The 22,493-nt window shown below is 42.1% G+C and overlaps 1 protein-coding gene across 4 annotated transcripts; it reads left to right on the top strand.

Moving 5' to 3' along the window:
• The first annotated feature begins 672 nt into the window (after nucleotides 1-672).
• Nucleotides 673-22,467, top strand: Gbeta13F (guanine nucleotide-binding protein subunit beta-1). Of its 4 annotated transcripts, none has more exons than XM_022069149.2 (9): nucleotides 673-818; nucleotides 11,725-11,813; nucleotides 13,079-13,224; nucleotides 14,900-15,070; nucleotides 15,643-15,765; nucleotides 16,083-16,212; nucleotides 16,298-16,369; nucleotides 17,852-18,068; nucleotides 18,988-22,467. In XM_022069149.2, exons 2-9 carry the CDS (start codon nucleotides 11,757-11,759, stop codon nucleotides 19,092-19,094), a joined length of 1,023 nt encoding a protein of 340 aa, XP_021924841.1. In that variant the 5' UTR covers nucleotides 673-818; nucleotides 11,725-11,756; the 3' UTR covers nucleotides 19,095-22,467. The 4 variants fall into 4 exon arrangements, with proteins under 4 accessions (XP_021924841.1, XP_021924814.1, XP_021924831.1 ...); XM_022069122.2 differs by having other exon boundaries at nucleotides 674-818; nucleotides 14,891-15,070; XM_022069139.2 differs by having other exon boundaries at nucleotides 700-926; nucleotides 14,891-15,070.
• Nucleotides 22,468-22,493: the final 26 nt, after the last annotated feature.

Genomic DNA, 22,493 nt, shown 5'->3' with positions numbered 1-22,493 from the left:
AGGCCAATTGCCAACGTGGATGTTCTTGATGCATTTCAGAACGTACCAGAGGCCAATGAAGTGACGTCACGTCGTTATGTACGTGCATGTCTTCGCACGAGTGTGAAGTACATGAAGTGAAGTCGAAAATTCATTCAAACAGGTCATTGGCATTTACCCGCGCATTTAAGTGTAAAAGAACATCCTTTAAAATTATGGGCCTTATATGCCTGTCCGTTTTTAACACTGGAAACTGTATAAATTATAACACCATCGAAGTAACCACTTGTTTTCAAAATTTCGTATGTGTGCGTTTCTCACGTCATTGCAAACAATAAAGCTAGATTAAAAAGAAACATGAATATATTTGGTATCTTATTTTGACAAACTGAATTTCTGCTGTAAAGAAAACAATCGGAATTTAGTAACTTGTATAGGAGATAAACTACAATTTTCTGTTGAATATCGAATTCTGCTGTAAATTCTGATTAATGAAGGTTTGCGAAAAATATGTAGCTGCTATTAGTGTTAACACGATATGTTTGCTTTGACTGCGACGTCTAATATCATACTAGTATTTATTAAATTTTGTAGTGATTTCGATTTATGTAATTTCAAGTTTTCCTCTCCAATTCCGTATCGGCCATAGTCGATTGTACTATATGTGACGTCATACAGCTACGGGGTTTGCAAAGTTTAATAGAGGGAAGCCGCACCCTGCCCAGATAGTGGTCTGTAAACAGTTGCTGCGAGAAAATAGTTTTAAGAGACAATTATTATTCAAATTTGTGTTGTATGACTCCCTGACCCTCATAATAACATCAGGGACGTTTTTAAATGTGAGTATTACGATTATTTTGTTTGGTTATTTCGTGAAGTGTGAATCGTAGTCTGCAATCGGCGGAGGGGGACAGGCAGTCTGCAATATACGTATTTTGGAATACCAGGTAAAATCCAGTCTAATGCTTGTAATTATGGACTGCCTAATGTTGGCATATGTGTTTGGCAAATATTCAGGTGTATAATGTTTAGTTGTGATGCATAATACTTGCATGAAGTTGTTCTGAAATCATTTCGTATTAGGCTCAGAGACCGTCATGGCCGAATAGTTAAAATTGTATGCTGTCAAGTTTGCACTTTCGTTTATTTCTTTGACATTTGTAGTGTATGTATATATAAAGTTTAAATAAAATTGACTGTGCAGAATTGCGTGTTGAATAGGATACAGTCCTTAACCGTGGTTTTTGCATACGAATACAGTTGCTCTGTATTTAAAGTGAGGTTATAGAGAAAACCCAATATTGGAATGGCAGAAATATCAATAATCATAACATGCCATTGTTTAAATTAACATATAAATTGTTGAGCATTATTAAAAGGAAACACAAGCTGCAGTTGCAAAAACTGATGTCTGAGAATTAGGGTGGGGACCCTTGGTAGTTACAGATTTTTCGTATTGTTAGAATTAAATTTCATTGCAGGTTTAGGTAATACAGAACCAGAACAATAGTGACTGATAATTGTGCATTTTCTCAGCAATTGGTTAGGATAGATTAGAGGACATCTTTGCTACCAGTACTGCAGGTTATTGTGTTGCATAGTTTAAAATTAATTTGACAGTATATGTGCAATTGCTTTATGAAGTATTATCTTAATGGCCTACATTGGTTTCCAACATTACTATATTTTATTTCTTTCTTTGTCATTTTAAGTTCGTAACTCGAAATAGCTGTGGCATCATTTGGCATTTCTGACTCATTTCGTGGTACAAATGGTATGGCATTTAAATACAGATTTTTCCCTCCCCCCCCCTCCCTCTTGTGTGCATGATTAGTATCTTACCACAGTTTGAATATCTGCATGCTTTTGGAGGTCCAGTGTGACAGGTTTTGCATGACTTGGAGACCACATTACGATGTTCTGACATGTACAGATGTTAGTGAAATGTGCTGTTGTGTCCTGTTAAGACTTATAAAGAGTTCCGTATGTTTTTTCAGTTTAAAAAAATTGTGAACGTTATACAGCGAGTAAACTTTCTGACAATGTACATAAATGCCTTTTATAGTCATGTTGTTGTGCATAATTACTAATTGTGAATTTTCAGTGCAGGTGATTATGACCACATGAAGGTATTAATTTTAGTGTTGTAAATAAATGTGTTTTGACTGTGCTAGTGATTATATCTGAAATTTCATTTGGATCTGTTTTGATGTATTATGTCTGTTACATTAAGTATATCCGTGTAATAACACTGCTTTGCATGAACAGATTTTTAGTAAACTTTTGTAATTTGAGTTATCCAGTGTGATTTAATAATATTAATTTTTTTAAAACTGAACATCTTCCTCCCACTGTAATACATCAAGGTCTAGGAAATATATTTTTTGATATATTACAATAGATGTGACAAAGTAGTAACAGCATCAAATGGACGTGAAGGTGTTAGGCGTATTATTGATGACTCAGTCATTGGGAGTGACTGATTACATGCTGGATGACTTGACTTAATTCTGGGCAGGAGTGGGGCTTATTCAGGTGGTAAAACAGCTAGAACTAGAAACTGTCTCCTTGCCTCTCTCTGTCTGGTACCACAGTTAAGAATGCCTGGAGGTTTCCCTCCATGTCTTGATGAGATTGTTTTTAAGTACAGGAACAAAGCTAGCCTTTAGAGTGTAGTGACCATCAGATGATAATGATTACGTGTATGTAATATTCTTAGTCTGCATAAACTGTACTCATTGAAATGTTAAATATTTTGTTCATGTTTCACAGCCATCATGATTTTTCACACCAGTCCAATTACCACTAATTCTTCTTTATAAAATTAGAATGTCTGCTTTAATAACAGTGGGATGAGTAGGTGCTAACATCTGTTTGCTATATTTTGTACTACATCAGCATTCACTATTCATAGAAATTTATGGTGGGTTGAAGTGGCACCGAAGCAGGTTCCTTTCTGAGCTGGTCAGTTTTCCCCTGCTAATTGTTGTTCCGCATTTGCTTCATACTCATTTGTCACCACCCCATGAGATGTGCAAAAGCACTGACCAAGCAGCACATTACCGCACCCTCAGTCCAAAGTTAGGGGCTCTATCTGTGACCAGGCACTTGGCTGATCTCAGAATAAGGGAATAATTTTACTTTGAGTGTGAACATTTGAATGTGCAAAATTGAGAACAGTGCATGATGTAAATGTGAAGAACAAAAGCTAGACATAGATTTGATTCTGAAAGGCTGATAGGCAAGTGGACTTTGGTTAGATGCTTTGTCAGGTACTTAGTGATAATAGAATTTTCCATTGGTGTTCATGCTGACTTAGTGTTCAAGAAACAGATCATAAAATTGTGAAAGAGAACATTACAAAAAAAAACATTGAGGTTGTGGAAGTGTACTCTGATGGAGTGCACATGTTCTCAATGATTTTTTTCTAAGTTTGTGGTGTTAATGTTGATTTGTCGCAGATACTGTTCAGTTTTTCATCTGTGTTGTGTCGAAGTCGTGTGGCAGAAATAAGCCCACTTACAAAGTGAATGAAATACATTGAATCTGTTAAATATTTAAGATTTGTGTCTTCAAAGAGTATATACATTTCTAGGGAGCGGTATTTTTTTACGTTTGGAAATTATATAATCATACTAACATTTATTACTGATCTTTGTCTTCACTTTCTGCTGCCCTGACAAACATAGTCACTAAAATTTTGTTTTCTTTGAGGGGGTAAATAATCTTTCTGTATCTTTTGTTAAACATATTTAAGATTGCAAAGTATTTCAAATAAAAGTTGTTGGTAGATCTTATTGTACATATTTTTATATAATCATTGACACCATTTTGAGTTTTATCTGCAGCAGCAGTTTTGGACCAAAATTAAATGTACGACAAGATTTCTTACAGGCTCTGGGTTCCAAATTTTAACAAAATTCAGTTTGCTAATTTCATAGTCATATCATCATTTAGTCTTTGTTGAAGAATGCATAGTTTTCGCTTGCTTCAGATATTGTTTGTATGAGCAAAATAGTTGAATTCTGTAAGCTTGAAATATTTTTAATTGTGGCCAGCATTACATGCAGGCTGGTCTGGTGCTGATTGCATTGAACATTAGGAAAAGTTTTGTTTGTTGTGGCGTAATACTTGTCCATTTACTTTTTTAATGGTGCTGTTAGTAGCTCAGGCTGTATAGCACAAAATGGTGGAATGATTAATGAATTCTAAAGGCTATGGAATTAATGGGTCACGAACTGCTTTAAGGTATATTCCAGCTTTTGTGTGAAGGAGTTGAGGGGAGAGAAAAACACACATTGCCTGGTATCTGGGCATGAATTTGAATGTAGGAATACCTTAATATGTAGCGCGATCACAGTATAGTCATTCCATGTTAAAGCGCCTTTGCAGTTTATGAGGTGTCGATACGCAGTAAACCAAATTGGTGGCTTGTGAGGTCCATGTTATAGGAGACCTTGAGGTTATGGTTAATGATTTTGAGTGCTGAATAAAGTCAAATTTTGGACAACTTAAAGTGGTGATGAAGGAAATGTTAGAAGTTTTGCTGCTGTCTTGTAAAATAAGTCTTTTTATGTGGCTTATTTATAGTAAAATGATTTGTAAAGGAATGTTTGTAGCGTGGAGAGTACATTTGCCCCCCCCCCTCCCCTCCATGTCGATGTCGCTTCCTCTTGTCACCCCAACAGGATGATAATATCAGTTAGATAGAAGTGTGCTTATCACATGTCCTTCTGAACACAAATGCAGTATGTAACTTCACTTTTGGGTTGATTGCGTGCCTACATTGTTTGGGTTTAGGATGCACATTGTATGGAATTAATTTGTGATGTGTTTGCCTGATGTTAAAGCCCACATGCTGTAACCATGGCAGCAAATGTAAATGTAGGAATTTGTGAAATTCTTATCAGTTCAGAATCATAGGGTGAGAACAAGGTTAAGATTTGGAATATGAATTTGATTAATTAGTAATATTCTTATGTCTGTCTATGTATTAGGCAGTTTAATGCCTCTTTCCACTGCATCTTGTTCGTTAGTCTTCGCCAAGTGTGCCCATAATCACCACCTGCCTTCCCCCTATTTTATGTGGTTGTTTTCTCGCTTGATGTATGTAGTAATTGCTTTTATTTGTGTTACTGGCCTGACGTTTCTCATGTTTGTCGGTATTTCTTGTCTGTGTGACAGTCTAATACGGATTGTGTACAAGTTTTAAGTAAAGGAGAACTTACTGAGTTGGCGGCAGATTGTGAGAACCAAAATTAAGACTGGTCTGTGTTGCACTTGTCGCTGATGGATGGTAATCCACTACAGATGTTTATTTATGTCTCAGATTTTGTAAAATGTAGAAGACCTGCATGTATAAACCTATAGTTTACCATTTGTTTGGTACAGTTGTGGAATATGGATTCATGGAATGCAAGTTACAAGTGTTCGGACTAAGAAGTATGAAGTAAGCTTCTTGTATGTGGTGGAAGTGGGGCCTCGGGTGTCATTGTTGCACAACGGTGACCCCTGGTCATGCAGGTTGCCTATACACTCTGGAACAATGCGACAAGGAGTCAGGCAGGCATGGACGGGCCCACAAGGTGTTGTTCTTCGATCGAGTCGGAGCGAATTGAAGTCGTCGTTAAATAAATTTAGAATAAACACGAATGGATTGCAAAGTTAGTAGGGTGATGGGATGACATATTGACATTTTTTCCTTGTTAGTGGTCGACCCACTTGAGCAGTTTAAGGGGTTGTCAGTGAAAACAGAGGAAGAGTTGTAACGCTGTGTTCATCCGCGCACGTGTGCGTTTCTGTTCGCGCCTCTTAACCTCATTAACTGCAGTTGCACAGCTGCAGGGAAAGTAGGACGAGACGAAGTCGTCATTTTGCGAACACGGGAGGGAAGGAACGCCGGGCGAGCAGACGCTACGTCAGTCAAAATGGCGCAACTTTGAACGTTTTTTTGTGCCTGAGGCAGAATTCTCTGGGATGGGGATCAGCTCAGAGCTCGTGTGCGGATGCCTTGTTCTCTGGCTCCCAGTTTCGGTTTGCTTGCCCTTAGTTCTAACTGCACAGCCTGCAACGCGTAACATCCGCCTTCCGGGACGCTGTCGCTCCCGGAAGGCGTCTTACAGCAGGTTTTCAACATTTACTCAGTCGAAAGTTTTGTGCGACCGCCGATGAACACCCGCTTTGCCCCCAACCCCTTTTCGATCAGAATTCTGCACGTTTAATTAACCCCACTCCATTACGAAGTTTCATGACAGACGCCTTGAAGAGGTTGCTATAACGAGTACATCCGCACTGCCATTTGGTCTACTTCAGAAACTGGAGTCCTTCAGGTCCGGAGTTTTCCTTTGATTTACTCCGGAAGCTTCACTGCCACCAGTAGCGGATCTGGAGTCGTGATTTGGTTGGCAGTCCTGCTTCAAATTCCGGAAGTTCTAATCTCTGCCGTCTGACGATGTTGTGACGTAGTGAAGATGGCAGTCTTCTGGGACGTAGCGCCTGGCAGAAGTTTGCCGACGTTTCAGAGGTGCTTACTGGCTTCATGATCAGGGCGACGATGATTGAGGCTGCAGGTACCCCTGAGACGCACATGGTTCAACATCGCAAGAGACAGCCTTCTCCATACTCGTCGCCGTGAGAACCACGAAGTTGGCGAAGACTTGCCTTCAATCCGCGTTTCTTGATTTCGGCCGCCCAAAACTGTGGGGCGAGTCCGGTGGCCAGTAGCGATCTGTATTCCCAAGGGCGAACGCTGTGAAGACCACGTCAACGACCATCAGCTTATTCAGGAGCAGCCCGGTGTAGTACGAACATTCGTAGCAGGCCCGTCCATCTGCCTTGTGTCGCGAAGGCTGCCGGGAACGTAGTTTCGTGCAGTTGGCAGTAGGGCGTGGCGCGGTGGCGTTGTGAGCAAGCGAGTGGAGATGATTGCTTATTCTAGATCGGCGATTTGGTGATCGTGGTGGTGCAGCTGGAAGTGTGATCTGTGAAGAGACCCACGCACTGAGATGGCGGTGCAGCGTAGGAAATTGTTCCTCTCTTAAGAATGTACTGTGAATCGGACAGTTGAAAGCGAACGTAGCCAGCCAGAGCGAGGACTCACCACCAAAGCGTTCATGCCCGTATGAAGGCACTTTTGCGCCCTTCTTCTGGTAAGTGGCCCAAGTGTTTGGTGATTTTGTGTCACAGTTACCAGAATTTTCGGCGTCGAGTAGCTGTCAGCCTGAAGTCTGCTTTATCTTGTTTCTTCGGACTGGAAAACTTCTCGAAATGACGACTGTTCATGCAACGTCAGTGTTTTGTTGGTCTTCTGAAGTGCATCGTACCTCTTGCTTTAACATTCAACCAGCAACTTCTTTTGCTTATTTCGTTGTATAGAGAAATACATGTTTGTAATGCAGCACGTAATATTACCATCCGTGTTTTATCAACTCCTATAGTTTCAGTGAAAGTAATCGGAATTTTATCGTCTCTCCCATGTATTATTAGACTAATTTCTTTCGCGTTTTGGTGCAGCAAATATAAGCAAACCCGACGTTTCAGCTGCAATTGTGTTGCACCGGTGGGCCTACATCGGAGGGAAAAAAATTGCTCTGGGTGGTTGCGAAGCAGATACTATGGTGCAGGTCAGAGGTCGACGGCCGCGAACAAATCTGACGTCACTGGAGTCATTCGCAAAGGGCAGGGGCCATATTTTGGCGAGGGCCCAGAAACGCTGTGGGAGCTTTTCCCGATTCCGATGATCTGTCTGCTTCAGAGGGTGAACACGTGGATGTAAGGATCGGGCGTCCGCTGTCTAATTCGCCAGTGCATGCGAGATTCGTGGCCGATGGCTTGAGTTCGTATCCCCACACTGGCGTTTAGGGAACTCCACCGCATTCATGATAATCGTTGGCACTCTGTGGTAACATGCAAGTTGAGATCCGTGAATTGTACTGTTAAAATATTTTTGAGAATTGTTGGATGTGGGATGAATGGGCATCTAGCACGCATCGCTCAAAATATTTGTAGGAAAGTGATGATAACATTAAAGCGGAAATAGGATGCGAGCTGGATTGACCCGTCTCAGTTCCGGGCTCTTTGAACCGCGGGGTGATTTCTGGCCGTGATGAACCCCTTGTTTCCGGCGGTTTACGAAAGTGGCCCGAAACACAGCGCCCGCAGGTTGTGGAGGTGTGTGATCACGTGTTCTCAACGCGGCAAGTATCGATCTCGGAGGGCACGACGCCCCACCGTGACGTCAGAGATGACGTGTGTCGGTTTCGTCATTGATGTTCCGAAGGCGCCCCCCACCCCTACAATTTCTTTTTCCAGTTCTGATCGTGTCTTTGTCCGTCTGTTAGTTTTGTTATTCATCTCCGTGTCCTGCATTTGTTTACGATGCAGGTCGAAACCAAACAGAGAAATCGCACCAAGTGTCTCGCTGACATTCGTTTGCGTGTATTTAATGCTGTTCTGTTAACAGTGGGACTTCGTAATGTCCGGTGGGGCCTCCAGGAAAACGCGTGTTGCGGTTAGAAAGATAGGAGGAGTTTTGCTGTTGTGAGAAACGGGGGAATCCCGTGAAGGCATTTTCATTTGGGCGACCTGAGGAGCTGTTTAACGTCACAGCCATTTTTGGCTTTGAAACAAATGCGAAGTGTTCAGACCTGCAGAGGGGGGGTCGGGCCGCCATCGCGTGCTGGTGCGGCGACATTCTTCGGTCTGTATCAGGCCGTCTCGTGCGATAACACGGACTCGTCTGGGTGCTCTTATCTCTTTGACGTCACACGCCGTGCGCTGACGATGCTCTGGTATCATTCCATGAAATGGAATTTAGCAGATCGTCCCAGTCCCATCCGTTTTGCGAGCAAAGGGTCCCTCGTCGATCAATGGACTTAGTTCGAATTTGATACAGATCTCTGTGGAGCTGTCGCTGAGTTGGCCTGCAAATTCCCTTCATTTTATGTATGTCGGAAAGTTCATTACCTCCCTAACCCGAGGTACATGAATCCAGTCTGCTCCCTGTTTCTTTCATCTCCATTTTAATATTATTCCACGTGGTCTCTTCCCTTCACGTTGTGATTCCGTCCTGGCGTCTGTGTCTTCCCTTCAATTTAAAAGCCTCCTCAGTTTTAACTAGGCTCTCCAGGCCATCGATTCTCCCAGGAACTACGTGTTTGATAACAGTGTGAAAAATCACACTACGGCTGAACATGGAGGCAGTATGTTCCTCCGAAACGCTGGTATCTCCACACAGATCTACACGGCGTTGCAACCCAGAAAACCAACACAGACCAGACTCGCGGTGGCGAGTATGAAGATGGCCGTCTTCTGGGTTGTTGCGCCGTGCAGTCTGGTAGAAGTTTACCGACGTTTCAGAGGTCATACTGCCTCCGTGATGGTGGAGGCAGCAAGCGCCTCATGTCTACCAGTCTACACGGCGCAACAACAATCCATTGGTGCTTAGGTTTGAAGCGCTTGTGGGCGGCTGACAAGGGGTGGTCCGGCGTAAGGGTTGGGTTGTGGCCGAAATGTTACGCAGAACCTCGGAATTGGGCGGGCTGTTGTTAGCACGGCAACGAACCTTTGAGGATTGCCGCGAACAAATGAGCGACTGTTTGCTTCAGAAGTAGGACTGTGCTCCATGCGAACACGATTTCATCGCCGATTGTTTTCGATCGTCGCCAACAGAGTTTTTGTTTATTTTTCCCCTGCGACTTTCTCTTAAACGGGTTTCTGTAACGGGCAAGGAACTGCAGGAGTCAACCGAAGGACGCACGTAACACGAGCGCTACCCTCGGCTGGCTTCGTTGCCCGGGCGCTGACTGTGTGGCTGCAGAGCGTTTGCCGTGAACACCAAACGCTATGTGGCCGAATGAATTGTTTTGAATTCCACGCTTGTGTTCGTCCCAAACATTATGACTGGTACGGATTCATTCGGTAACTCGTTTGGTTTATAAGATGGAGTGTGAGTTTACGAAGGTGTGGAGAGAAAAGGAAGCTGATTAACAGCACTGAGATAGAAGCCAGCGGCTGTGATGCATTTAGTCCGTGCTAATCAGTACTAAGTCTTCGGAAACTGCGGACGCTGTGCTCCTGCGTGTTGGGAGTGCTGCTTGGTGTGTCGTCGTTAAACAAGCGATCGGTGATTTCGTCTGTTTGGAGGATGGACCGTCTCGACAGTCGGTCGGGCGCCGCGGCTGATCAATAACTTGAAAGGCTGCGTCTCAGTGTGCGTCGTTTCTGCGGATGGCAGAGGCAGGCGCAGTGTTTGATCCCCAGATGTGACGGAACCCTGGTCTCCATTTTGCTCCGGAAAAACAGACAGAATTGCTGGCACCTGAATACACCGCGTGCAGTAGTCAGACTTTGAACGCTCAGTCAACATATTCCCTTCTTCTGTGAAACCCGAATTTTTATCGGCGTGTTCATAAAATACTCGTTATTGGACTTTTAATTCATCGCAAACCTCGTTTCCTTTCTCTCAAATATCCAGTTTAATATTATCCTCCAGGACTGTTTTGCATTTCTTTCTCATTCTGTTGTCTGTGCCCTCTCCATCTGTCTCGTCCTTGGAGATTGAAGCCTGTGCCATGTTACTCCATACCGCAGCCGTCTGCACATTCTTTCTTTTAAATTGCGTTGTTTTGAATTTACGTGATGCCATCGAAAACGATTTGCAGTGTCTGTTTTCTGCCATTTTAGATGGGGCATGTAAGTGAAGGGAGAAATATTGCTTCTGGGGATTGAACCCGTGCTGAACAGTGTGGATGTGTGTGGAAGGTGAAAGGAAACTGACCTCATGGTGTGTGTGTGGGGGGGGGGGGGGGCCTCTAAATGAAGCTCTGAAGTGTGAATAGGCAGCCTGCTTTTCTTTATGTGAACCTTGTTCCTGTTTGTTATTTTTGTATCCACGTACTAGTAAAGATTTTCAAGTGATTTTATCCATCGTAATGTTCGTCCTTTTTCAACGGCAGTACGTTATCCATTATCCAAAGTTTTGTAGTTACAACATCGACAGGTAACTGAAGGAGTAGTCGGTGAGTGATGATTTTTTCTCTTTTCTTCTTCTTTTCCTCCTCTCTCACTTGTGTAGCACCAAATAATAACCTGACTCTCTCCCCAAAGAATTGTAGGTGGTTTCTTACCCGAGTACGTCTTGTCCTCTTAGAAATTGTCATACATTATTTTTATAACTGATTATTCCAGGGATTAGTCTGTACAGCCAGTGGACACAAAATGTCGCTGCACTGTATCGGACTTAATTACAATTCTTAACGCAGATGTGTTCTGACATGCGAAGCATTTAAATAGCACTAACGTAGCTCCCATTTTGAAAGTTCGTGCAATGTGAAGGCCTGCAGGTGAGTTGTCGTACAGAGCCACTCTGTTTATACCTGTTTCTTTCACCAATTGCTAGGGCAGTACTCACTAGTCGGTGTTTGTTACTGCCAACTCTAAATTTAAAGAATCTGAAGACTAAATTTATTTTGAGATCATAAAACTCGTGTGTGTCTTTAAAAATGCGCAAATTGTGAGGGACAGTTTCGCAGTCACAGAATTAAACTTTATAAGCTTAAGAGAGGCATGAACAAAGAGACTTAAGTTATGAACCTTTCTTTCACAATGCGGCAGAGTAACAGCAAAGCCGACGGTGATGTCACTGGGATGCGATCGTCACATTTTTATGTCCGTGGTGGCGGCTGCTTGGAATATCTTCCGGTCTTGTACCTGAACATTTTTTAACAGGAATTGTGTGTGTTGCAGCTCCTGCCCGATCCCGTGCGTGTTGAGCAAGTATGAATGAGTTGGACAGCCTACGGCAGGAAGCAGAAACATTAAAAAATGCCATACGAGTGAGTACTGGAGTTACTTAAGAATGTGTCCTGCTCCACCCGTTTTCTTCCAAGGCGCGATGCTTAGGTGCGAGTGCAACTTCATTTTAGTTTAGGTTGGCCCCTCAAAAGCAATTGAGGCAGAGAATTGACAATGAAGAAAATTACACAACTTGTAAGTTTTACGAAATTTGTTATGGTGTGATCGTATCAAGGAGGATGAGATGAATGCATGTTTGAGATGACACATGCGTACATGTAGATGGAAGGATGATATTCAAACAGATCTTGATTTATCTTGCTTAGGATGGGGTTTTGTGGCAGGCTCTTTGACTATTTGATTTTCAAGAACGGACTGTGGCTCTGTGGATTTGGATTAAAAATAACGCCTCTCTATTGATTGCAATAAGCGTTGTTGACATGTGTCATTCTCTTTTCCCTGCACTGTATTAATTAGAGCTTGGCCAGAGTACAGGAAGCGTGCATTGGGGGAGAGAAGGGAGGTGGCGAAAGTATTTTAAAGCCCCAGGAAATGGGCTTGCTGGCAGTTAACCAACCCTCCCCTCCCCCTACCCTCTACTCAGTGCGACCTGAAAACAATGTAAGGATGTTTTTAAAGCTAATGGCACTGTGTACTCATGAATTATTTGCTGGTGTATTTCTTTAATAGCGCAGCTAAATCAATGTAGGCTGCAACACAGACTTTGGCCAGCAGTGCCTCTAGGTGATCATGGTATTTCTCAGTCATTCTTTGTGCACAGACTGAATTAATACAGCTTCAGTAGCATTGTCCTAGTAGAGACTGTGGAATAGTGATTCTGGTGTCCTACGGTCTTTCACAGTCTCCCTGTACATTGCATTTGTTTTAATTATGGCTGGAGCTCTGTAGTTGGTGCTTGGACAATTGGGTGTTCTTTATTGTGCGTAAAGTCCAAATTAAAATCAAGAAATTTATGAAGGTGAACTGTGTAGGAATGAGTGGGTGAGGAATAATGATATGTGTGTTTAGCCTGCATGATAATGAAATAAAAACTGAAGTGTAAGAAGTTGCATAAGTTAGCAAGTGAATAGGTTGTAATTTTTACTTTCATTGTGCATATCAGATGCAGTAAATTTAGGGAGGTTGAAGTGGCCTGTGTGAAGGAGACAAGAAATTTCTCCAGAATTTTGTTGGTAAAGATCGAGAAGAAAAAGGAGGCGGCGTCGTCGTGTTTCCTTTTACTTTGTCTCTCTCGGTCCTGTATTGTGGGAGATCGCCACTGAAGCCTGATGTGCGTCTCTTGCAGGACGCGAGGAAAGCGGCATGCGACACGAGCCTGGTGCAGGCGACCAGCAACATGGAGCCCATCGGGCGGATACAGATGCGTACGCGACGGACGCTCAGGGGCCACCTTGCCAAGATCTACGCCATGCACTGGGGTTCAGACTCTAGGTAAACTGGAGATTGTGTGTGACTCTTAGCTGAGTGCTTGCTTTCCTTTGACTCGTTCCGCCTGCTGCATGCTCGTCAGACATAATGACGTAAATGTAAAGAGGCTTGGTAGCGTGATGATGTGGTGATAGATGAGTATGGAGCTTTGGTGGAATGATGATTGGCAGTGGAAGATTGAATTGTCTGCCTGACGATTCTCTGTTCACCTTGAAGCGTGTAGCAATGCCTTATTCATTGAATTATGTTAGATTTGGTTAGGAGCCAATCTCCGTAGTCTGTATTCTGCACCAAATAGTATCAGGATGATCAAATCAAGGAGGATGAGATGGGTGGGCCATGTACCATGTGTGAAGGAGATGAGAAATGCGTACATGAAATTTGAAGTGAAGAGGTTATTTGGTCTGAAAACTTCTTGAAAAGTGAGGGAGAGATGTTGTGAGGGTTGGTGATTGATATCCCCATTCTAGTGCCTGGTTTAAGTATCAGGAATGTTTGATTATTGCTAGGTAAAATGTTCAGGTCTTCGAATTTCTAGTACCAAGTTACTCTGCCAAGCCTGTTGCATGTAGAATGAGTGTAAGTACTTTTGTTTCTTTTGTTTCATATGTAGTGAAATTGATTTGCCATGTTCCTCAGACTTGTCTTTGTGCTGTAGCGAAGGCTCTTACGCGGGCTCATGACGTGGCAAGTCAAAATAATGCACGAGGCTTCCATACGGAGGTCAGCAGAACTGACTCTGTCTTTTATGTTTGACTGTGACCATTTCTTTATTGCTTTATAGTCTGTTGGGACTGGGTGGTCAGCCTGAATGTTTTGTGGTTTTCCTCAGTCTCTCTGTAGATGCAGTGATGGAAGGAGTGTATCACGTGCTTTAACATCAATTAATAAGCCAAGGCTCCTGCCTTCCAAATTTATTATTCATTTCCATTTCATTTGATGCCATACAACCTATGAAGTCAGGAAAATGACATTACATGAACTGAGAATCAGTCATAAATACATAAAAGTATTTATTCCTGACCACTTGGGTCTGGAGGGGATGGGGGATGTTATCATGACCAAAAGTGATGTTGTGACTCAGGTTATGTTGACATGTGGCTTGTCCACCACCTAACAGCTTCTGCTCGATTGTGACGTGAACACGTGTTGATATTTTATACATTGGAGAGTTCAGAAATTCACGCAAGACTTTGGTTGGAAAACCTATTTGCAGGTCATTGATAGGAGTGTAATATGAGAATTGGTTTTAGAGAAACGACATGTAACGGCATGAATTGTATTCCCGAGTTTTATGACATTGAATTTCTTGGTCAGCTGACTACTAAGAAGTGTCATTTGCTGTACCTGTATTCCAAATTAAACTTCTTTTCAAGGTTATATGCATGGGATGACATGTTGCTTATAGCATATGTAAGAAGAATTGCATGGCTATGGTGCTGCATAATTATGAGGACCTTCTCCAGATTTGAAATTTGGATTCATTCGTGCATGAACACATGTATCCAATGTAATGATATGCTTTTCCTGTTGTGTAAGAATTCTCTGCATCTCTTTGGTGGAAAGTAGTGAATGCGCTGTAGTCGTTGATGCACGGCTGACGGGCAGGCGGCGGGCTGCCGGGCCGGAGTCTCTCTCAAGTAATGGGCAGTTTGATGCAATGTTTTAGTGTTTGCAGGAACTTAGTGTCTGCTTCGCAAGATGGAAAACTGATCGTGTGGGACAGCTACACCACCAACAAAGTGCACGCCATTCCCCTGAGATCAAGCTGGGTCATGACCTGTGCCTATGCCCCCTCTGGCAGTTTCGTGGCTTGCGGGGGCCTCGATAACATCTGTTCGATATACAGGTACGCCCGCGTGTTGTGTTCTGGCAGTATATACCTCACTGTATGACAGTAGTTGCTGTCTTGTAATGCTGGTTACATCACAGACAGTGTATCTATCAGATGTACGTTTGATGGTGCAGAAATTACACTACAGACTTTTATTTGGGATGTACCCAGTTTCAATAGGTTACTGGTATCCATACTGACAATTTATGCTTTACTCAGTCTCTTCTGCCTAGTTATTTTAATGTGACCTAATTCGAGATTCACATCTGCTTATAGTTCATAATCATCTTTACTTATAATTTGGCATCACAACTGTGGATGAATCGGTGTAATAAAATTTAATAATTTTCAGCCAGGTCCCCCCCCCCCCAGCACAATGTCTAGACCAGTAAAACTTCCACTATTTAAGTGGACATCTCATGAACTACAAATATCCTTCGTTGGTTGGCAAAGTTGGATCTTTTCTCCATTAAATGAATTTCTTTCATCCGTCTAGGACTGATTTTGTCTCTCATGTGTTTGTGTGAGTCAGGAAAATCCTGAAAAAAAGAAAGAAAAAGTCTATCATGAAGGTTGAAACTTTGCAGCTTGAAGACGAGAGAAGGCAACGTGCGCGTGAGCCGAGAGCTGCCGGGCCACACGGGCTACTTGTCCTGCTGCCGCTTCCTGGACGACAACCAGATAGTCACGAGCTCAGGGGACATGTCATGGTGAGATGCCTCTTTCTTTTTTCTTCCACCCATGAAACTTGCTTGTGGTGGAGCAGAGCATCCTAATGTAGACGTGTGCTTTTCTTTTATGACCTTACCCTGTGGATACCAAGTGTTCGTTCCCCAGGAGTAAGATACGCGTAGTGTAAGTCATACCACTCACCTCAGTGTATGGCTGATGTTAAAAGCAAGTACGAGCTCTCCCTCTGTTTTCTGTGTGCACCTTCCAATGGTTTATCACAGGGGCAGTTTTACTTTCTTTGTGTATTACATCAGATTTAAGGAAATGAACTAGGAGGAAAACATTTTATTTGCAGTGCATTGTGGGATATTGAAACTGGGCAGCAATGCACCTCATTCATGGGACACACAGGCGATGTCATGTCCTTGTCCCTGGCTCCTGACATGCGCACCTTTGTGTCTGGGGCCTGTGATGCCTCTGCCAAGGTAAGACTGCCGTGTGCTCCGTTTGTATGTACATATTCAGGGATCACGAGAACGCGCTGTAATGCCCATTGTCTTTCTGTTGCAGCTGTGGGACATCAGGGAAGGTTCGTGCAAACAGACATTCCCGGGCCATGAGTCGGATATTAACGCTGTTACTGTAAGTTTAGTTTGTGGGTTTTGAAGTGTACTGAAATATCTTAGGAGCTTTTGTAAATGCATGCCCCCCAGGAAAAGGAATTTTTTTAATCGACTGAATATCCGCTGTCCAATTAAGATGCATTATTAATTGGAGCTTTACCAACGAGTTTTGCAGAAATGGGCATTGTAAAATTCTGCTACCTACCAGAAACACCTATTTGCAGTCATTTATTTGGAAACCTTTTCATAACATCCTACATCCCTTATAAACTTGGACGTATTATATGTCATTTCACAAGTCTGACTGTACAGCACTTGACATCCGCACACATTTGTTGTTCTTGCGACAGTTTAGTTTAAAAAATGTCTGTGTGAAGTACATGTAGCACGCATGTGGAAAACGCACTGAAATTCAAAATCACCTTCCACACAGTGCACTAACAGAACCATTAATTGTAGCCGTGGCCAGCAGCGCGAGACTGTAGAAGGAGGGAGCCGCTGTTCTTTCTTTCTGTAGGATTTGAGGTTTTCGTGGCAGTGAGTCGGAAGATGGCCGTCTTCTTGGTTGTGGTGTCGTGTAGTCTGGTAGAAGTTTGCTGACGTTTTGAAGGTTCTTGCTGCCTCCGTCATCTTCACCCTGATGATGGAGGCAGTGAGGACCTCAGAAACTGTTAAATTTCTACCAGAATACACACGGCGCTACAACCTAGAAGACGGCCATCTTTGCTTTCACTCTGATATGTCAAAGTCGAGACATTACTTTTTGGTCAAACTGTTGTTTTGTTATCTTAGTGAATTATTTGGTTTGATTTGGTGTTCACAGTCGATCACTCGCTTTACTTAGGACCGTACAAGTAAATTAAACTGCAGCTGTCTGAAGTTACAGGTATCAGTTGTGTTTCACGACAGGTTTCTTACAATTTTCTTCGGTTCAAGCAAGTGCCTGTATTAGGCCACATCTGCCTCCTGTCAGGTCTTGGCTTACATCATTTGTGGTTATATTTTAATTGAATTTGATGGTACAAAACCTCTGTAGGTGAAACAGCGTTATTGATAATGAAAGAGTCAGTCCCTATGCTTCAGTAACCAAGTTACTTTGTGCTGCTAGTTTACTTAATTACGTGTCCAGCAGTAGGAAAGAGTGTGAATGTTATCACGCCCATGTCACCTGCCATTTCAGTCTCAGGGGGGGCAGAGTTCTGCCAGGTTCTTGGTTAAAGGGACAGACTGTGTACTTTGTCTGGTTCAAATTTAAAAGCATTTCTCTGAGTACAGGAATTTAAGATAATGTAAGTTCTTCACCACTGCACAGACTGTTTTTTGCAGTGTTGGTATGAATGTGAATTAAAGAGGTTGGCATGTGGCAGCCTTGGCATACAGGATTCAAAAATTGCCCGTGGGATTGGATGGAGATGAGCTTAGCCGCATCCGGGCAAGGAGTGTATTTGCAGAGCTCTTTGATATTATTTGTCTTGGTGAGGAATTTGTTCTTTGTTACCAGTTCTTCCCGAATGGATATGCATTTGCGACAGGGAGCGATGATGCCACGTGTCGCTTGTTTGACATCCGTGCAGACCAAGAACTGGCCATGTATTCGCATGACAACATAATTTGTGGCATTACATCTGTGGCATTCTCCAAATCAGGTCGCCTCCTGCTCGCTGGATACGATGATTTCAACTGCAATGTGTGGGACTCCATGAAGACAGAGCGTGCAGGTATTGTGAGACTTTGGCTCGTTCTTCCACGTCGAAATTAACTTTTCAAATGTCTCGATGTACCTGCTGTTTTCCTGCCTCAGAAAACGAAAAGGGAGTTTCAGACTTGATGTAAAGTCTTTCGGGTATAATTGTGAGCCAGGCTATTGACATGCAGGCAGTGTTGATGCCATTTATGTATTTTGTTGTGCAGTTTTTTGAAGTTGAATTGTAGTTTCTGTGAAATGCAAGGTCATTCTTTTGCTTCATTTGTGCTGAAGATGTTATAATTTTATTTGCCACATGAAATAAATGTTCCAAACATTTGCCAAAGTTTCTTGAGGAAGTGAAGTTGTTGGGAAGTTCATATCACCAGTTTATTTACTGCAGTCTGCTAAATGTTGTAATATATATGGGGGAGGGGGTTAGTTGCTTCTAAAACATAATTTGTGCAGTAGAACCTCTATATAATGAGTTTTGTTGTTTGTTTGTTTGTTTTTGGGGCCGGGGGCAGGTTTAGTTCTTGTGTTTCAAGCTGTCTGCATTGGGAGACATGACCAAAGCCACGGTATATCTGAATCCATGATATAACTGGGCATGCTATCAAGGTTTCATTGTACTTTGGTTCATGTAGGATCATTCATTGCATACAATTTGTGTTTAGGACATGGGTTGGAAGTTAACGTTGAAACACAGTGGGCATATAAAGCGAAGTACAACAGTGCATGGACCAGTCTTCTCATTCAGTTGATCATCTGCCTTTTGTGGAACACAAAGTCCATCATTAAGTGTACAAGAGCGTGTCTGTGAAGCGTATCCTGAGCCGGTTTATGCATTTACACCTCGGTGCCTCGACAGTGTGATCTGTTTAATTTACACTTTCAAGTATTAGTTGATTATTCACGTGTACATTTATTAAAAGCATTTATATGCATTACAGGAATCCTAGCAGGGCACGACAACCGGGTGAGCTGTCTTGGTGTGACTGAGGATGGCATGGCGGTTGCAACTGGTTCATGGGACAGTTTCCTGCGAATCTGGAACTAAAGGAATTGCAAGGCACATTAATCCTTCTACAAGATTGGAACCAAGAGCCAAGCAAACATGAATATCCTCGTTTAAAAGAATTTTATGAGAATTTTTGATGACACTTGAAGAGAAAGCAAGATGTTTGGAGTCAGAGAAAGCCCTGTTTTTGTATAGAAGTGGGTATTAGCCATTTTGTTTTGAATCGGCTGGTTTTGCATTGACATGCAGCATCTTCAAAATCCTGATGGATGCTGCCATTTCTGCAGGGTTCTTAAGTGAGTGTGAGGGAACGTCTTTTCAACAAAACATTTTTAAAGATTTTCATTACAACTTTTGTGTATTGTATGATTGTGGCAAGTTCCAAATTTCTGAGGCTTTCAATTCTGGTGGCCATAATGGTAGACTGAAGCTGATTTGGTATAGTTATTTGTGAACAGCTGTTCTTATGTGCATGACGTCTTGGGCAATTATTTGTCTGGTTGCTGTCACTGGTGCTTGTGATTTGTTTTGATGCATTGTGATTTTTTTCTTTTCTTTTCTTCTGGGCAAAGTTAATTACTCATTCCTGTTGTGTTCCATAGGCATGAGCATAGCACAGTGTTAATTTGAGGGCAAGAATTATGAACCAGGCAGAAATGTTTAATGTCACTTGCAACACGATCAGAACTGTAATCATCAAAACACCAGCTTTGAAACTGAACAGTTAATGTGCAATCTTTTGAACCAGAAAGGCATTTCATTGTGTTTCTAAAATATGCTTCTATTCCATAATTTTGATCATAGTCAGTACATCGTTTGCAACATTGGCAGAGGAAAGGAGTGCACTTACACCTCTCTCTCTTGTTTGTACAGTGAGCGGCATGAGGGAGTTGATTTGATTGAATCTAGTCACACGTACCGACATGAGCCAATGTTGCCAAAAATGTTCTGCTCCCCTTGCCCCCCCCCCCCCCCCCCCTCCCAACAGAAGTCGTGTATCTTGGCAAGCTTCTCTGAGTCATGGGAATGATGGAATTTGCATGTCTATATAAAAAAAGGGACCACAAGGGTACGATGAGACTAGATTATGAACCTAATGAAATGAACTTAGAGAAGGCTTGAATGCTTTTTATTATTATCATTATTATTAAATAAGAAATTTATTATCATGCACATTGTGCCACAATTTTCAGATCATTAAGAAATACTTCTGAAAAAAAAATAAAATTACTGCCATATGCTTCAACTTGTGTATTACATTATATAATGTCTCTTTGCACAGTATATACCACGGAAGTGGAGTTGTGGGAAATTTGAGTTTCTTTAGAAAAGTTAAAAAAAAAAATTATTTTTGTGTGTGTAGTTGTGTGACATGAGTTCGGTACAAGTAATCCACTCCCCTGCCCAAAGCATCTCGCATGTTGGGATAGCAGTACTTTTTTAAGCTTTGAGCCATTTCTGTAAGAGACTAAAGTAAAAATTGGGTGTCCTGCTAGATTTTGAACTTTTCTTGAGCAGTTTTGAATTTGTGTTCCATATGCAACTGGAGGTGCATCATCGTGGTAGGTGTGCGTGTGCGCCGGCACCGTGCCGGCCACGAACCTTATCCGAAGCTGACATTTGTTAATGTTGGTTTTTTCTTTTTGAACATGAAACGCTTACAATATGGTTGGACAAATGAAAACTATGAAGTGCAAATATCTTGCTAGTTGTATGAATTTTTTCAAAGCATAATATCAAACACCCGCTTCTGAGGAAATGATAAAGTCACAACCTCATATCCCCGCTTTAATTGAAGGTGAAATCATTACAAGAACGTTGTAGAGAAAATGAAACCTCACCTGCCCTGTCTACATTCTGTGTGAAAAATGGAACAGATGATTCGGAGTATCAACCTTCATAATCAGCTTTTGAATGTATAAATTTAAGGGCTGTAAGAAACCCACCCTCCTGACAACCAGTTTGAATACAGTGAGGTCACTCTGTAGTCCCTCTCCATTAGACTAGAGTAGGGGTGTGTGAGCATGTCAACATACACAGTATTTTCTAAATGTTTGTAAAAGGGGAAAGTCTGTTGGTGCGAATGTGAGGAAGCTGCGTATCTTTGCAATCAGCATTATTTATTTTTGGGAAGAAAGTTGTGCAAGTTTGTATTTTCTTCCACATGCATGATTAACAACCAACTGGACATTTATAGCCAGAAATGATATGATTTCCATTCCGTTACTTGAGATTACCAGCGACTTGGACAGAATGAAGTCTTTGACAGTCCTGAGTACACTACATTTCTAATCAAAGAAAAAATAAATTACCAGCAACCTCTGATGCATGAGTGAGTGAGTTGCATTTGCTAGCTTGTTTGTGTGTCTGGAATTTGAAAGAGAAATATCAATATTATAAGCAAAGCCAGGTGATCACACCCTATGAAGCATTTTTTTATATTGATATATTCTTTGTGAAACAAGTATGGATTACTTATCAATCAATCAATCATCCTGCATATGAAAAGGGTTTTATTGAATAATTGCCAGCACCAGGCTGTGGAGCCAACTTGCGTGAAAGTATGTGTGTGTGTATGCATGTCTGAAAGGCACAAGCGGAGGCTCCGCAGCCTCGTGCATCCAGTCTGATCTGCTTCTGTCAGGTTTCTGGGCGACAACTCTTGTACATTCACATGTAGACCAGTCGATATCACGGTCCGAGCATTCCATCGCTTGTCCTCCGGCCTCAAGGGCTCAGGGCTGTTCTACATGCGCGATGTGTCAACCTGAAGAAGGGTCGGCATAGAACCTGAGGTATATGTCATAATACATGTGTGTGTAGGGGAAGTGTATTTCTCCTATATTCAGCCAAAACACACAGAATCTACTTCTCATGTCAGAAGTAGACTGAGTGGTTTTGCTTCCAACCCAAGGGACTTGTGCACTTTGATTTAATTTGTCTCTTCACCAAGGTTGACAAAAGTATCTGTAGATTTAGCTTTTGTGGCAAAAACCAAACACAACAGATGATTCTTTGTTTTGCATACTGACAGCTGAATTATGTTTTATACATAATATATATATTTTCTAATGACTCCATGTGAGGCTGTGCCCCAGAATCATTATTGCGTGTTCCCCCTACCCCTGATCTGGGGCCTGTCGCCATGGTACAATACATGAACTTCATTTAGATGTCAACTTGGAATGTAATATTTAATTTCTCTACTAGAAGGCACAGGTAGTGACCACTGCAGAGGGAACTACATGGATACATGTGTTGTGGGAGATTTTTGCATATTGTAGTAGTGACATTTTTTGTATCATTTAAAAACAACTGCTGCTATAGCTTATTGAAGTCGTGTTTTGTGATTTGTCTTGTAAGTAAACTATCTCACTTGTCCAAATAAAGCTCTTTGTCTTTAAAATATTAACTGCCAACATGCCTGTGTTGCTTAAT

Source organism: Zootermopsis nevadensis, unplaced genomic scaffold, assembly GCF_977971745.1.
Source record: "Zootermopsis nevadensis isolate Lab colony 2312 unplaced genomic scaffold, Znev_1.0 Znev_ptg000027l, whole genome shotgun sequence".
NCBI classification, from domain to species: Eukaryota; Metazoa; Arthropoda; class Insecta; order Blattodea; family Termopsidae; genus Zootermopsis; species Zootermopsis nevadensis.
This window is presented reverse-complemented; position numbering and strand designations above follow the sequence as displayed.

Excerpts from the sequence above, each read along its gene's own strand:
- Gbeta13F (XM_022069122.2), top strand. The coding sequence starts at position 11,757 with ATGAATGAGTTGGACAGCCTACGGCAGGAAGCAGAAACATTAAAAAAT. Across the intron at positions 15,071-15,642 it reads AACATCTGTTCGATATACAG|CTTGAAGACGAGAGAAGGCA; the intron begins GTACGCCCGCGT and ends GAAACTTTGCAG. Across the intron at positions 16,213-16,297 it reads CCTGTGATGCCTCTGCCAAG|CTGTGGGACATCAGGGAAGG; the intron begins GTAAGACTGCCG and ends TTTCTGTTGCAG.